Source organism: Pelodiscus sinensis, chromosome 20, assembly GCF_052426305.1.
Source record: "Pelodiscus sinensis isolate ZL-2025 chromosome 20, ASM5242630v1, whole genome shotgun sequence".
Classification (NCBI taxonomy): Eukaryota; Metazoa; Chordata; order Testudines; family Trionychidae; genus Pelodiscus; species Pelodiscus sinensis.
In genome coordinates, this window is record NC_143071.1 from 9,227,914 (window position 1) to 9,245,396 (window position 17,483).

The window sequence follows — 17,483 nt, forward strand, 5'->3', positions numbered from 1 at the left end:
ATTGTTTTCCTTCAATCCCATACCATGTAATTAAAGTTTGACTGAACTATATCTTGAATTTCTCCAACAGGAAGGCTTCTTTTGACAATTTTGTTTTAGGACACTAGTGGCAGAACACTGTGTATATGTGAGAAAGCCAATATGTTGCTGCTGCGAAGAGTTTAAAAATCTCTACATTTGTACCTTAGATCAAAGGTTTAAAAGCACCATAAGGGTCTGGATCCTGAAAACCTTACACGAGTAGTCCCACTGACCTAGTATTAAACACATGGTGCTTGTAAAACCACAGAGGGACAAGATCTTTATTTGGCATAGACATAATTCCACTATGGAACTACACTGATTTTCAGCCACACAGGTTCTGGCTCTGAAGTTATGTTTTTGCCTCTTTAAAACGTTGGTTATACAGCAGGCAGGATTAATAGCTATGATAATGTTTTAGGGAAGAAGAGACTCCCATGGCACATGGCTCACAGGAGTTGTCTAACAGAGACAGTGGCTTTCCAGACTAGGGTTGCCAGGTGTCTGGTATTCTATCGGACAGTCCAGTTTTTGTGGTCTCTATCCGGTAAAAAAAATTCAGAAAATACTGGACACGTGCAATGTCCGGTATTTTTTGGTTTTCCGGTTGGGCGCCCAACAGAAGCCTGGCAGGGGCGGAGGGAGTGGCTGGGAGGCGCGGCGCGATCGGTGCTGGGAGCCCTCACAGCTGGTTGCATCTGAGGAGGAAGGGGAAGCCCTGTCCCTGCTCCTGAGCACTGGTGAAGCGCGTGGTGGAGTCGCAGCTGGACTCGCTTCGCCGGGACCGTGCGTGGGATAGGCAGCGCTCTGGGATCTGCATGTGCCTGGGTCAATCCTGCTCCCTACTGGCCAATTTGTTCCCCGCTCGCTTCCCTCCCAGCCGGTTCTCCTGCACTTCTCCTCCCGATCTTCCGCGGCCAGCCTCGCTGCCCCTGCCAGCCCTGCTTCCGGCGGCCAGTTCTTCTCTCCTCCTCCTGTTCTCCCCCAGCCAGCCCTGCTGCACCCAAGTCCCCCTCCCACCAGCTCTTCTTCCCGCCGGCCACCCCTCCCTCCGATCTCCCTCGGCTGGCCCCGCTGCCCCCGACCAGCCCTACTTCCTGCCAGCCGCCCCCCACCCCGATCTCCCCCAGCCAGCTCCGCTGCCCTGATTTCACCCAGCCAGCCCCGCTGCCCCCAACCACCTCCCTGACCGCCCCTCCCCCAATCTCACCCATCCAGCCCCACTGCCCCCGACATCCCTAGCGACCAGCTCTGCTTCCCGCCAGCTGCCCCCCACCCTGATCTCTTCCGGCCGGCCCCGCTGCCCCCGCCCTCCCCGCCAGCTCTGCTTCCCGGCCCCCCCCTTCCTCCCGGCCAGTCCCTCCCTCTCCCAATCAAGTGTGTCCAGTATTTTTTTTTTGAGACTACCTGGTAACCCTATTCCAGACTAGTATAACATTTTCAGGAGTCTGATTTGTTTTGTGGACCCCAGGTTTCACTTCACTTTAAAACTAGTTGCTTACAAAATTAGACATAAAAAATACAGAACACTAGTACTGGAAATCGCTTACTTTCTCATTACTATACATTATAAAAAAACAGAATATATTTTGGAGCACAATATATAGAACAGTATAAACAAGTTAAATGTGAGACATTTTAGTTTGCACATACTTCACTAGTGCTTCTTAGGTAGTCCGTTGTAAAACTGGACAAATATCTAGATGAGCTGATGTACGTCTGGAAGACCTCTGTGTACCTTCAGAGGTACCTCCTTCCTGGTTGAGGACCACATGCCTCTGCTACCTTAATCACCAGGTTCCATGGGTGTAAGGAAGCAATCAAACTTACTAGAACAACTGTGGTGTTGAACACATTATTGGGAAATGGCATTGTGGGGAATTACTCTTGAGTTACCGCAAATCAACATACAGAATTTCACATTAAGTTCACATTAATTGAAGAACTGACCCAGTCACCTATAAGAAGATGCCACAAAAAGGAAATGCCTCTGCCTCCCATTCCTGAGGAAACACAGACACTTACACATATGATTCCACACAATTAAACTCCATGTAATGTACATATTTAAAATAAAACTCATAGTGTTTATCAATATCTATTCAATAGCTTCATAAATGGTTTGGATAATGGCATAGAAACTATAGTTATGTTTGTGGCTGATGCCAACCTGGAAGGGGTTGCAAGTGTTTAGGAGAAAAGGATTAGAACTCAAAAGGATCTTGACAAACTGGAGAAATGGTCTGAAATAAACTTGATGAACGTCGATACGGAAAAAATCCTATTAACATTAACTAGTATGAGCACAAGAGCAAGCCCGTAGTACTGCTCATCATTCAGAAACAGTTGATGAAAGCCTGGTTCCACTTAATTCAAGAGTGGGGAACCTAAGGCCCAGATTTGGTCCCCAAAGCTCAGGGCCCTCCAATTTGTTACGCCGGTAACATGCACATTCAAAAAGATTTTGTCCCCACTGACATCTCTGAGAATTCAAAATGTATTATCTACCATAAACAGAGGCTATACAGCTAGATCTGGCAGACAAAGTCGAAAGAAGGAAGCCTGATGTAGGTTTTTTAAATTAATCCTTAAAACAAGAATTTGACAAGTATGTTACAACTAATCCTCTTCTAGGGCTTCAAAAAAATAAGTTGATACATAGAACAAGTTAAATCAGCCCGTTAGATATTCCTTCTCACATAGCTCAATTTTTAAAATTATCCATGTAAGTAATTTTATTTTTAATTATGTTTGTGGAAACAGTGAAAACCAATTTTATTTTTGTGATGGCTTTAGTCCAACATGCAATGCAGATTTGTTTGGTTTAATTACACAGGAACAGAACTGGCTATAACTATTTTCATTACTCCCATTATTTAGGACGCACATCAGTATGCACACAATACATGTATAGATGTAGATTTTCCTGCTGATGCAATTTTTCAATGCATAGGATAAGAGAAAAAGCAATTCCATGGGGCTTATCAATTGTGTCTCATCTTAAAAACAAAATTTTTTGCTGAATAAGTTAGATTCTGGCTAAGCTACTATATCCAGTTCCCCCCGTGACTTTTTTTTGTTCTTCAGTAAAAGTAGAAACAGGTGAAAAATAACTACAAATGACTGGATGATTATACAGATGTCAATGCTTTCTTGCCTCAGTCTGGCTTAGAATTATACCAAATAGAAAAGCATTTCAGACTTCTTTATTGATAAGGAAAACAAATGTCTGGAGCTTAAACATAACAACAAGACATGCATCTACTTGCAGGTATCTCTGATGAGTAAATAGATTCTCTCTGCACCTTCCAAATAGAACTGATGCAAAGAACTTTGTGTCAGAACTGCACATATAGGTGTAAACAACAAAAGTGTGTACTGTAACACTAATTTATGAGGAAATACAAAGGATACCTATATCTATCTCACAGAACTGGAAGGGATCTTGAGAGGTCCCTAAAATGGCCCCCTCAAGGACTGAATTCACAACCCTGGGTTTAGCAGGCCAGTGCTCAAACTACTGAGCTATCCTTCCCCATCTGTATGGCTATGGCTAGATCTAATGATAATATTAATTACAGTGTAAAACACCCTTTAATCCGTAAAATATTCCTCTTATCTAACTTCTCTCCAATCTCAGGTCTATGGTAAGATTAATGACAAAAAAGGATAACACCTCTCTCACAGGTCATCAGATATAAAAAGACAAGCATATTGCAGACAAGCAGTTGTGTTATAAACATTTATTCGCTGCCTGTAGAGTAATGGGATAAAACTTTAATAACTTTACAACAATTAGTATTTGTTTCTAATAATAGTTGCCCCAAGGAGATAATTCTTCATGAAGTCTGCAGGGAAACTGCATATTACCCGTCGATCACAGCCCATCATTTAAATCTTAAAATGCACAAACTATTCTATGAAATGCACACATTAAGCTCCGCACTTAGTTATAGGCAAAGAATGTAAAATATTCTGCCTAAAACACAAGTATTTCAGAACATATTAAAGCTTAAGGTTTTAAAATTCAAAGGCAACGGTAATTAAAATACACGCGAGTAAGTGAGAGCAGCGTCCTTCCTCAAAAAGCTTTACACTCATTTCATCCTGGTACACAAGGAATATGCAAGTGGGCCAGCACTCACTACATACCACAGAGAATAGCCTTCAGGCTGGCCACATAGGCAGAAGAAGAAAGCCACTCCAAGGTGTGCTAAGGCAGGAGCCGCATTCATTCAGATCCAGTGGCACCATTATTTTGTGCAACTCGTACAGTGGCAACAGGATCTGTGTACCCTGGCCCTGTTTTGGGGATGAATTTAGCAACCCAAGTGACTCCCCCACTCTATTCAGGGCCATCCTTAGGATTTATGGGGCCCTACATAGTACTGTAAACTGCCCCTATCCCCAATGGCAGCAGGGGTGGGGGAATGATGATTTTTTTAGGGTGTGATTTTATGATCTTCAGCAACACACTAATGAAATATTTTTATAGCAAATTTTAAACTAAGGTCCTGTAAACTAACATGGCTCTTTCGCAGGTTCAGTGTTCTGCTACTAGGTCTGACAGGCTTTTTAAGTTAACTAGATCCTCTCAGGAGGAGGTAGAGCCACAGAACAAGAATAGGAAGAGGCAGGTGGATAGATGTTAGGACCCTGGTGGTACCTCAAATTTTCGGGTTCTCTACACAGCGGTGTATTCTGCGTATGGGTAAAAAGGGCCCTGACTGCATCCATATAAAGTTAAACAGTCAAGCTGTGTATCTTGCATCAAACATTTGTGGAGCACTTACAAATGTGTTTTTGCTACTTTGATTAATTGACAGTCAATTAACTTGAGTTAAAACAAGAGAAGAAAGCTTACTATGGTCATGCCCCCATGACACAGAGCTGAGTGTACTCAAACCCCAGTGAATGCAATGGGAATTGAGAATACTCTGCATGTCACTTGTACTTAGCCCTAACACTGAAAATTAACCAAACCATGCAGAAACCTTCAGCAATGGCAAAATTCTCCTCTCACACTGCAAGCATGTCAGCAATACTGGCTGTTGCACAGTGAGAACTCACCTCTTAAATTCATCTCGACTATGACATTTTAAAAATGCCCTCTACTACTCATTCTCACTTGCTTCAAGAGCACAAACACTGGGGCTGTTAGGTGAAAAAGCCAGAAAGCCTGCCCAGGTCGGTCATTTCTGTTGTTTTGCAACTGATCCCCATATATTTGTCTTTCTTCTGAATCTCAGCAATGTCAAACTGAGGCCATACACATATGCTTATTGAGTAGCCCCATTGATTTCAATGGGAATTTTGATGCACATAAAGTCAAGCATGAGCATAAGTCTTGCATAGTCAAGACCTTAGTTATCCTTCTCTAATGTCTGAAGACTGGATTTCCATGGTGATATACAGTACACATGGAAATACTCTGCGCTGCTAGTCACAGGAGACACTGAAACAGTGTGTCCAGTCAATGGGGGATTAGGAAAAGATGGAAGAATGGGGCAGAGATTTAGGGCTTGTGTACATTTAAAACACGATAGCAACGCTGCTGTGCCCCTGTAGTGCTTCAGTGTAGAAACTCCCCAAGAGGCAGTACCAATGTCGATAGAAAGTGCTGTCTACATGGGGATTTAGGTCATCTTAATTATGCTGCTCAGAGGTGTGGATTTTTCACACCCTTAAGCAATGCTGACCTAATCTAGTGTAGACCCTACATACTGACACTGCTGGAATGGATCTGGTAAAGGATTATAGTTTTTCTATCTTTTAATTTATTAATTGGTCTTGATTTCCCCTGAATGTCTTTATTCTCATCTGGAAAGTCCAGGACTGTGAGAGATTCAGGTATTCATTTGACATTCTCAAACACTCTAGCATAGATTTTTTTTATGCTAACTTTTTTGCTGCAATCATAAATTATACCTAACATCTCTATAACATCTCGATGTTTACTAACACTGATCCCTGGCTCCTTGTTTCTTAATGTTAACTTTGGTGGGTGTAACAGTCTTCTTTTGTGCATAAGTAAAAACTGAAGTCTAAAATTAGCTTCTGAAATCTTTATAATCTTACCCTCTTATTTTATAAAATGTTCTTTTGCTTCCTTTCCAGCCATTCTTGATAAATTCATATACTGAGCCTAGATATCACACAGAAACCTCTGACACATTAACATTTTCCTTAAACACTTTCCATTTCCCCACTGCGCCTTTTCCTTCTACTGCCCTTATTCTAGCTGAAATAAAAAAGAAAAAGAAAAAAGCAAAGGAAAATAGAACATCTTCAGAGAGAAAATAGTAACCTTGAATTTAAAAACCTTGCCAGAAGTTTATCTCAGATTCTATGAACACAAAAGAATCAGATATCCTTACGGAGAACAGCTACAATATGAAATACTGTATTTTCAAGATCCAAAGATAACATCTTGCTAGTGTATACATTTTGATCATTTGTGATTCAAAGCTGAAGTACAAAAATCACATTTTTTCCCCTTAAAAATAGAGAGATGGTACTTATGGTTAAAAGATAAAGGGATGACAGCATCAGTATTTATTTTATACTGTACTAGGCTGACTGTCAAAAGCACACAAGTGATGGGAAAATCAGAAATGAAGTAAGTACATCAGTCATCTTCACTTGGTAAAGGGGAAAAATACACTTTCGTGAAATGTCAATGGAAATTAGCTAAGTACGTTGTGAATTAAATTTTCTATTATGCCCCTCAGTTTCTAGCTACTATGCCACCCACAAAAAAGGGGTGGGGTGGAGAGAGAGAACACCAATCTAATTTCAGCTGCTATGATTTACAGGGGAAATACCATTGGTTTTCCTGACAATGCCTTCTCTTTGGAAGCCCGATTTTTTAAAAGCATCAGAGACTGAGTCCTCTGAGTCCTCTAATCCCCTCCCCACTTCTTATGGAACATTACATACATGGTTTAAGATGAATTCCAGCATCTGGCAACCTATAGCCCACGGGGCAATCTGCTGGAAAGCCACGAGATATTTTGCTGACCATGACCATCCACAGGCACTACCCCCGACAGCTCCCACTGCCGGCCAGCACATCCCTATGGTCTGCTGTTTCCCACAGCTCCAATTGGCTGGGAACAGCGAACTGTAGTGAGCAGTGCCTGTGAATGGTCTAAGTCAGCAAAGTGTCTGACCAGTTACAGGTAATGTCTGAGCCTCAAAGTTATTCTAATACGCTTCTTTAACAAACTGGAAAGCCTTCCAGCCTGGGTCCAACTCTTCCCCCAGTTCAGTCTTAGATGCTTCCAGTAATCATCAGGGATGTGAAAGTGTAAACATGTACATGGTTAACCAATGAGCCTGGGCTCATTAATGTGTACAGTTAAAAGTGATCACAAGTGCTGCATGTTATGCAGTGGCAGTGATTTAAAGTTAAATTGGTAACTGGTATGCACTGCCTTTTGGGCACAGAGAATCTGGGACTTCTGTGTGCAATCATTGTCAGAGGCCGGATATCATAGAGGGATGAGTCAAAGAGATTTGGGGACTGAATGCACATCTTGTTAACCTACAAGGCAAAGACAGGGCTGGCATAGTGCTGACGAGAAAGCTTGAGTGGCTGACAGACTGATGGTGTGAGGGCACTAACACCCGTCTACCAGAATCAAGAATCTCCTACTGGACGCAGGTGTTAACAGCCCTGGATACTCCAAAACTTTCACTCTGCACTCAAAAACATTTTGACATCAAGTGCCTTGACAGTGCAATGAACAGGATTTAATAAATAAAAATCTAGGAAATAGTTTGGATTAGCCAGATAAAACTAAAAAAACAGAAAACTACAAGAGAGCTTCATGGTAGAATTAATGCCTTTAGTTTTCTCTACAATGCAGTTGGATCAACTAAAGAAAATAACAGCAGCTTCTTCTAACATTAAAAAGCTGTACCAGCATGTTCCCTCTAAGATTTTCCATTTATGAGCGGAGTTTTGTCTTATGTGCCAACAATGAGGTCATGTATGCTTATTCAGAGGTGTGCCACTCACCAGTGGTGCTGCTCCCCAAGAGACTCTCACAGGTAGCGCCCTCCTCCGCTCCCCTGCACCTCACGACACCACCAGCATGCAGCCCGAGCCAGAGCCCTGGCCACTAGAGCAGACCCCCACCCTATGGCTCCAGCTGCCGGAAGAGTTGCTGGCCACCCACAATGCAGCTCCAGGTCTGGCCCCAGCCCCGGCCTGGACCACCAAAGAAGCCACTGACCTGCAGCTCCAGCCTTGGGGAAGAGCTGAAGCTAGGGGCCGGGGCCTCATGGTGGCTGCTCTGCTGCTCCTGGGGCGGGGCAACTGCCCGCCACACAGGCCTGCTCCGGAACAGCTGAGCAGCCAGTGCACGGCTCTGCTGAGGTGGGTGGGCTACAAATTCTTGGTGCGCGCCCGCACAGTCACAAGGAACACTGCACACCGCAGACAAAGGTTCTTAGTCATATTTATGGTTATTTTGAGAAAGACATCAGCCTACATGTGCACTGCAACCCTTTGTAAGAGAATAACACATGCCTCACATTTTGCTGGACTGGGTTTGTGATGTATCTTGTTATGTGAAACTATGGCACATGACACCAAGTCATCCAAAATTCTTCCAAGGGCTCTGCCCTGAAAACTGTAAAACTTAACTTTTTCAAAATATCTTTCATTCTCCAAACCCTGCATCTCTAGTTTTAATCTGTTAAAATAAACATAAATGTGACTAAGAGCAGTCACCTGAAGTAATTTCATAATTAGTACATGGTCCTATGGATTACAGATTAAGAGTAGTTTTTATACTTCTGCAAACTTGTATTGCCAAAAATGTCTATGTCTTATAAATTAATCACAGAAACATTTAACAAGGTAATTTGTACTTTATGACTTACCTGTCTGTATCTAAACCTAAAAGTATACTTTAAAGCACAACTTCATCAGTATATGTACTGTTCACTCTGTTTAACTCTTTTTCATCATTAATAACAAACATTTGTCTTTAAGTTTGTATATTTACATGAAGAAACACAAAACCAAGCATGACATACTATGCTGGTGAAGACCCGTCTTCTCTAATTTGAGAACAATCAGCTTTTCCAGCAGTAATTTTGTGGACTTGAAGTAAAATCGATAAACTGTTAAAGCCTAGTGATCAGCAGAGCAGTTCAAATGTTTCATACAGTGTCTCAGTAGATGAAAGCTTAAACACTAACCAAATATTTTCTTTCGTGATTTAGAACATCAACTCTATTTTAGATTTTATGTATAGAAAAACAGCTGTCAAGCTGAATGAGTGAACTAAACTAGCTTTCAAATGACTGCTCATATTCAGATCTCATGAAACTTGACCTTGTAGCAGGAATCTGTGTTAAAAATACATCTAGCACTTTGTGTTTTCTTTATAGAACTCTGCCCTAGCCTTTATTTGAAGAAGCCTGATGACAATCTTCAGAAGAAAGATATATTCTTTAAACATTTTTTTCCTGTATTTGGCAAAGAGTAATCTCTCCTCTCCCTCATGTTTTCAAAGGATTAAAATTAATTTGTAATAGTTAAATATTGATTTACTTTGCTTCTACATAAGCATCCAGTGTTGTTAGCACAGCTCTTATAAGGACTTTATTAGTTTACTGCTACTGCCATCAAAAGGGAAGAAAATAATAAGTGTGTCGAATCTTGGCAACAAAGGAGTAGATTTCATACAGAGATGTGTGGTCTAACGGAGTGGGAAGCCACTCTGGACATTTTGACTTCTAACCATGTTTTATGCACTGGCCTATGCTATAAAATTACTTTAGTACAAATACATTGCTCAGGGTGAATAATCCACATCCCCATGCAACACAGATCCAACTAAGCGCCAGTGCAAGAGCTTCCTTCTCTAACTTAGCTGCCACCTCTTACAGAAGCAGATAAGCGAAGACAACAGGAGAAGCTCTTGCCCATCGACTTCAGCTGGGCTGATGCAGTATTTAAGTGCAGATTTGCTCTTACTAGGATTCAATCTGTGGCTCTAGTCAAGATATTTAACTTCTCTGAATCTGCAAAAACAAGCACAATACAGTAGACTTCCGATAATCCGGAACCTATGGGACCTAGGTGGTGCCGGATTATTGGATATGCCGGACTATCAGGAGGTACTATAAACTGGTTATATATATACTGTATACATTATATACTGTATATAAAGTGTTCTTAACCCTTTTTATTGTACATCCTGTATACTGTAATATTTTAGTTTTTTTAAGCGTTTTTTACCCTTTTTGCTCAGTTCAGCTGCTGCCGCTGTTACCTTGTGACTCATTTTTTGCCGAAGCTCACTCATTAGACTCTTGCCATTTTGATGCCGGACTATCAGGAGTGCCGGACTATTGGGATGCCGGAGTATTGGAGTTTTACTGTACAGTAGTATTCACGTTTAGTGCTTTATTCAGCAACATGGAATAAGGAATTTATTCTGCTCTCTTTGAAGAGCAAGGAAGAACTCCCAGTGGCATGAGCTGAGCAGGATGACGGCTCAATTCTTAATTTCCAAAAGCCAGGCTATAACTCCCTGTCAGCAAGGAAAGGGCAGAGCACAGAGATCTGAACTACTGGTGGATTGTATGAGGGGAGGGAAAGTGGCTGCAACACTGTCCTTTTTCATAGGCATTTAACATGTGAACTTTTACTCTATAACACCTTGCAATTCACTACTGTTATGATATGCATTAAAATCCACATACCTCTTCTAAGCTGTGGAGCGAAGAAGCAGATACTGCTCGAGATGTGAGCGGATGAAATGGCTCCTGACCAACTGCATGCTGATGATTCGGTATTTGTATAAAAGGGTTCTGTTGTGATCTATGGGGCAATGGAGGTATACCATAATGAAAGCCCTGCCCCATTAGGTGATTCTGCTGTAGGTTAGCATAGGTCCATGATCCATCAGGTTGCAGGTACTTCAAAGGAGGTGGGGGTATGTGTTCAGATTGCATTGAGAAAGGGGGATTGTATATTTGGGGCAAATGCTGCTGAAATGCTGGATTGTTGGAGATTTCAATGTCTCTGTTGTTTTCAATGAAGTTAGGAAAGTGGCTGCTGTGGTTTGAGTTGCAGGAAGGAGAAGGAAGTGCTGGTGGGCTTCTGGGCTGAACTTGTCTGTATTGCAACAACCTGGATTGGGGAGGTGGCATTTCACTTAGGTCCCTACTTTCATTTTGATCACGGTGTGACAGTTCTCTGAGCAAGTCCTGGAACCTGTATTAATAGAAGAAATGTTATTAAGATAGAGAAATGCAAAAAGTGCATCCGCTCAAAGCACCATCCATTCTGAAGTACCAGATACTGGACATCACAACCAAACTGGCTGCAAGCACAAACCATACAAAGCATTATACTTAAATGTGCTCAACATCAAGTCTAACCTCAAAGACTATAATTATGAGCAATTGGAAATTAAGGACAAAAGACTTTGCTGAGCTGAGATACCAACCAGAACCACCACCAAAACTCAATGATCAAACTATCTTTCTGAAGGTTTGAAAATTTCTGATATTTCTATTCCAACTAGAAGGACCTACTAATAATAATACTGTAATGTATCCAGTTCTATTGCCGACATTAAACATCATAACAACAACAACTCTTTACTGGACTGATAGTGCCTGGCATCCGATGATGATATTATAATGAAGGTTGGCTATGTTCTGTTTTTAAATACAGTACTTTGAGAACTCAATCAACAGATACCTTGAATATGTTGCCTCTGTTTCATCTTCTGCGTTACTGGCAAGTTTCCAGTTTGCCCTAATAGGCTGTTGGTGCAATCCAATTGGTTGCTGGGGAAGATGTGGTAGGTGAGGATGGTGATGGTGTGGATATGGAATATTGCCCTGACTGAGATAGGCATTATGCTCATTCCATTGCTGTAACCTTGCTTGCTGCTGCCTTAATGTTTCCAAAGCTACATTTCCATGCATACGATCTGTAAAACAGTTACAAAAATACAAACATTTACCCAACCTCCCTTTCTCAAACCATTTGATGCCAGAAAGGAGGATCCCACTGTGTGGTATATTAAATGAAAAACAATAGCGCTAAGACGGTACACAATGGAATCTCCAAACCTGCCAGCACCAAAAATGTGTTTATTAATAAACCACTCCATAATGTATCACAGCTCATAACCTGGATATTTAAATCCCCTAGAAAGACTATGTATACATGAAATTCGTAATGAAAAACTACATATTAAAATATACCCTAAGAAACAAATTATTCCTGATCACACAATGACCAATCCATAACTTTAAAGTCATACAGCCATGCCCCTGACAGATAAACACTTTATTCATTTTCACTTTACGGTAGCTATATTTGCATCAGTGGAAAACAGAAATGGTACCTACCTAATGTCTCTCCTATGGGCAATCCCGCAGGACTCTCTTCAATGAAGTTGTTCAAGTGAGATGGCAACATTGGGTTGTGTTGTGCAATAGGTCTCAAAGGGTTACTGACTTCTTGCAACATGGGTGGGGGATGATGTTCTGAAATCACAGCATCTACTGCAGGAGAATGTGGTCGATGAGGAACTGGGTTATTAAAAAAAGACTGGTTGGGGCCCATCTGGTAAGCGGGGGAAAGCTGTGAAGGTTGTGGAGGCTGCTGATTTACATGATTATGCTGATGGACTACCTGGCTCTGCTGAGGTGGTATTTGGTTTTGCTGTTCAGGCAAATGATTTTGTTGCTGACTTAAAAGATTTTGCTGTGGTTGCACAGGGTACGGCTGCCTTGGGATCTGGGACAGGTGCTGGAAGTGGCGACTAGGGACTGCATACTGTGGGTGGGGTGGGGTGAGATGTAGATTCAGCTGCCTAGGGTTGAGATTATCTTTGCGATGAAATTTAGAATTAGGATAACCAATGCTGGAACGTGACTCTGGGCTTCTATTCTGGGAATTTCCTTCTACGTCAACCTAGAACAAAGGATAGAAAACATTTCCAAGTTACTTAAGAAAACAAAAATCACTGTTAGCTATGACTGTACTGCACTAAACACATTAACACTGACTCAATCACATGAAACTTCAGAAACGTACGAAAAATAAGGAAGAGAAAGATAGTATTGTACATGTTAGACATATTCTTTTTATTTGTCAAACTGCAGGCATATTTTGTCAACTATTTGTGATATTTTATTAAACTGAAATATCTCTCCATTAGATAGAGAAAACTAATTCCTTCACAACTATTCACAAGGTGTAAACTAAGAAGTGCACACCATATTTTCTTTTTATTCTTCTATATTTAAACACCATACTCAGACATTTCCATCATCAAATTTCTTTCTGTAGCTACAATTATTGCAGAGATGAATTAGCAGCTGTTTCCTTATGATCGTATTTAATTTAGCTAATTATAGGCAACTGTCAAATGTTGAGCCTTTTGCTTTTATTTCTAGGACACAGACACCAAATATTTAATGGAAAAAGTAATTATTTGCCAGTTCTCAACATTTTACTTCAGAACACTCCATTATATGACTCACGCCTTTATTCCTAAAATGGAAATTGTAGTGTACATTATACTACTCTCTTACTCTCCTGTAAAATAACTGAAGATTTCTGAATCTTCACTTCTACCAGATTGACATTTATATCAAAAGGTACATTAATTTCTAAACATTTTAAATTAATAACACTCAGGGATATTCCAGTGTGTTTGGACTTAACATTTACAAATCAATACATTTTATTTTTTAAAATTTATATTAGTAGCCAGTGAAATCCAAATTGCAAACCATAGGATTAATATTATTTGAATCATCAGATTCAAATCTTAAATTTTCTCTTGCTCTTGGGTGAGGAGAGGAAGAAAGACCTACTGTCATTCGACAATAACTAATGTCGAACAGCACTGATGGGTTCTAAAGAAAATCCCATTTATTGCGCTGGGATGGAAATGTGGTGGCTGACAGAGGAGGGGGCCTATTGAACAGGAGGAGAAGATATGACAAAACCCTTACTGTGCTATGTGAGATAGATGGTACCAAAAAGGGAAGAAGAAATAAGATGAAAATAAACTCAAAACAGACCTGTTTGGAGTCCACGTGTTTTTTCTCAGGTGTCCGAATTTTATTAATTTCGGGTCCAGCACTGTTTTCGGTTTTACCTAAAATATTTATTTATACATTATTTTCTATGTATGTAAAGAAAAATAAAATTTTAACATGTTTGTTTTCCTTAGACATGAGCAGACTTAGAACTAAAGTAATGGGGTCAGAAACTTAACATACAACATTTCATGGCCCGCCTTCCTTTTAGACTGTATGTTTTCAGTTTTGTATTTGAATCATAATGAAGTACCTCTTCCAGTTCAACAGCTGGGCTAATGGAGTTACTCCTGGAGAAAGTAATCACTAGTTTGTCCAAGAGAAATAGAAATGAACCAAACACAGGAACTTTTATCCTAACCTCTCCCTTCTCTTAACTTTGGTAGCTCAGTGACCCCGATCCAAACAAATGCAGACTGCTTTCTATGTAAAGGTAAAAATACCCTCCTTAGCTGGTCTTGGGTTTAAACTTTTACGCAGTGTTTAAACTAAAGCAAAGACCGTCCCTAAAAATCATCCATCACTGGAGTTCTGTGAGATGGCAGGGAAATGATGTTAAAGATATCAGTCTGAAGGATAAAAAATCTGAACCCCAAGTTCAGCTTAATCTTTTTAGGTTTAGGCAAGATGAACATCAATTTTTCAGGGAAGGCTGACACAAGACCCTTAAATTGGACTATTGATCTTAACCTATGCAACACAAGGAGCTGCAATAATATTAGAAATCTTGCATCTGATCAGTTAAGTATATTCCCTAAATACAGCTTATATATTTGGAAAACAAACATATAATAGACATTTATTGTATTAGATATTATGGCCATAACTTTTTCTGAAACCTGTACTTTACACATAACAACTCAACATCCTTTTTAGCTGATGGTGGCCTATGAAAGAGATCAGAAATGTTCATATCAAAGTACATGGTAAAGAAACCACAAATCTCAACAACTACAAGAATTAATGCTTTAATGTTATTTTTTTAAGTAAAACTGCTTCCCTTTCTAATTGCTAAAAATATCAGTTGCATGATGACAGTATAAATCAATCTAAGTGTATTTTTCAGGTAGGGCACTTAAACTTTACATGGAAATGAGGAGATAAGTAAAGTGCATATTCAGTTTTAAAAGATATTCATTTAAAACAGCATTTATAAGGGCAAATCAAGAAAGGCTTTTAGGATCTCATGAGAAAAGAATACTTAAAAGATGGGACAAGATATATGTTATAGGCTTTTACATCTAGTAACATTTTGTGTTCCTGAAACAGTCATTTCAACTTTGCTAACAATGTTCACTTCACTGAAATGCTGATTTTTGAGTTTTGCTATTATAGTTTCTCTTCGATCTCCTGTAGAGTACTGATGACAATTCTTTTTTTCTGTAATACATTGTTCTCCTATGGCAGAATTCTTGCTCTATGGAACAATTCTTGCTCTTTAAAACATGCTGAATGTAGTAATTGAAATAGTCTGATCAGCTACCTGTGGTATTGAAGAATGTAGGATTATGTATTGTTTCAAACACAAAGGGTAGTTTTATTTTATTTTATTTTTGGTCACAGAATAGGAAAAATTTCAGCTCTCTTGTATAATTCAGAAAAAGCTGAAGACTATTCTAGGGTCAGAAAAGCTTCACAACAATATACAGAGAAAGCAAAGCAAACCGAGTGGATAATAAAACTATGCTAGCTACCAGTTCAATGAGCTACCTGGCAAAAAGATACATAGGGAGAAAAATGATGGCTCCATACTTGTTAACAAAAGGATCTGTGGAAATTAAAAAAAAAGATTTTAAGGGCAAATAGCTACAAAAACTTAGCTTCAAAAGATTAGACAAGTATTTTCTTCTTGCTCCTAGTTCTTAATGCACAGGAAGAAAAGTTTCTACTATTAACTAGGCACTAAAAATCCATATCCAGAATAAGACTCTTCCAATAGAAGTTAAGATGCTGCAAAATTTAGCTAGAAAAATGTCTAGCTGGCTATTATGTTCATAATTAGACAGTATCCAATCAAACAAGAGATAACTCAATAAAACCATATGCTTATATAGGAACACATTCTGTCACTGAGTTATTTGAGATGCAGAGAGGTGTTAACTAAGAGCAGAACCTGGCCTTCTCATGCAACTTACCTTGCAACCTTACTTCCCAGCACATCTATCAAGGGCACCTCCAAACTTAACAGTAAGAGGGTTTGGTTCACACTGGTCAGCAGAAAAGAAGCTACTCATTCTCTGACTCTTGCTGCCACAGAATGAGGGGCTAAATCAGCTGTCCTTCAAAGTGCTAAGAGACTTCAACACCTGTTTCAATTAATGGAAAGGGAATGTGCTCTGCCCTTGCACAAATCAACTCCAAATTATCAGATTTTTGGGTGACCCACAGAAGAGAAGGAGTCTTGTCAAATGCATTTCACGAGATTAATTTGTCCTCCGAGAACCCAGTCCCCTCGTTAGCTTACTGAAGTTCAAGTTATTGAACTGCCATGGCCAAAATCAATTTCTCTGAGGATTCTCCTCTGAAACCTAGAATACTGTGGGAAAATAACACCAAGCAAGGCATATTGGATTTCTCTCTATATTATCCCTGTTTTAATGAACTTCAATGAGACCTCCTTCATGTGACCATTTCCGTGAACTCTTTAGAGTCCAATAACTATGCAATTCTTTGAAAAGGAATATTGTAATAATGTCTCCTTGTGTGCTACTGTGGCAGCTTACATGTTTAGTATACTGGTATTACAGAAAGTGCCTCAGTTTTCTATCTCAGCCTCCAAGTTTTCAAATATTTAATGGGGCAGGATTTTGCAATACATAGCTCAAATGAAAAAATGCCATCCTAACAGCAAAAACGGATTCAGAGCATCTTTCAATTCTGATAGAAGCCTTCAGCACTAAGATATAATTCTGCTCTGAAAGAGGATTTTATGCAAATAGTATTATGGGGTTCCATTTTATTGTCTCTCAGTGACACTATGTCAGACTCTCGCAGTGTGGGCCAAATCCTCCTCTTATTTGTGCACTGTGTATTCAGAGAAGGCAATGGGACTACTCGCAAAAGTAAGGGGGAAAAGATTCATCCTTCTACAGATTAAACATTACCCCGCCCCATTGCCTATGCTGTACTTGTTACTGAGATCTGAAGTCAAGCTACATTCTCTCTGCCTCAGTAAACATTCCACAATACAAATGTACTTTGCAATTCTGCTGGTGACATGAGTGACGAAACACTCCAGCTCATCCTCTCATTGCTGGAGAGGACAAAAGGAGTAAACTATTTTTTGTCATTATAGCAAGCAAATATGACTCACAATATCCGGCAGGAGACAATCTCTTGAGTATGAAGGTGGCATTTTTATGCAGTTA

The 17,483-nt window shown here is 40.1% G+C and overlaps 1 protein-coding gene across 3 annotated transcripts in view; it reads right to left on the reverse strand.

Annotated features, from left to right (window-relative positions):
• The window catches only part of HELZ (helicase with zinc finger), a 171,919-nt gene that overhangs the window by 11,461 nt on the left and 142,975 nt on the right, over positions 1-17,483 (reverse strand). For all 3 annotated transcript variants that reach the window (XM_006110582.5, XM_006110581.5, XM_006110583.5), the window contains 4 exons: positions 14,098-14,174; positions 12,412-12,979; positions 11,753-11,987; positions 10,747-11,260 (listed from right to left, as the gene is read on the reverse strand). In XM_006110582.5, the coding sequence (XP_006110644.2) occupies positions 10,747-11,260; positions 11,753-11,987; positions 12,412-12,979; positions 14,098-14,174 (1,394 nt within the window). The remainder of the gene's footprint in view (positions 1-10,746; positions 11,261-11,752; positions 11,988-12,411; positions 12,980-14,097; positions 14,175-17,483) is intronic.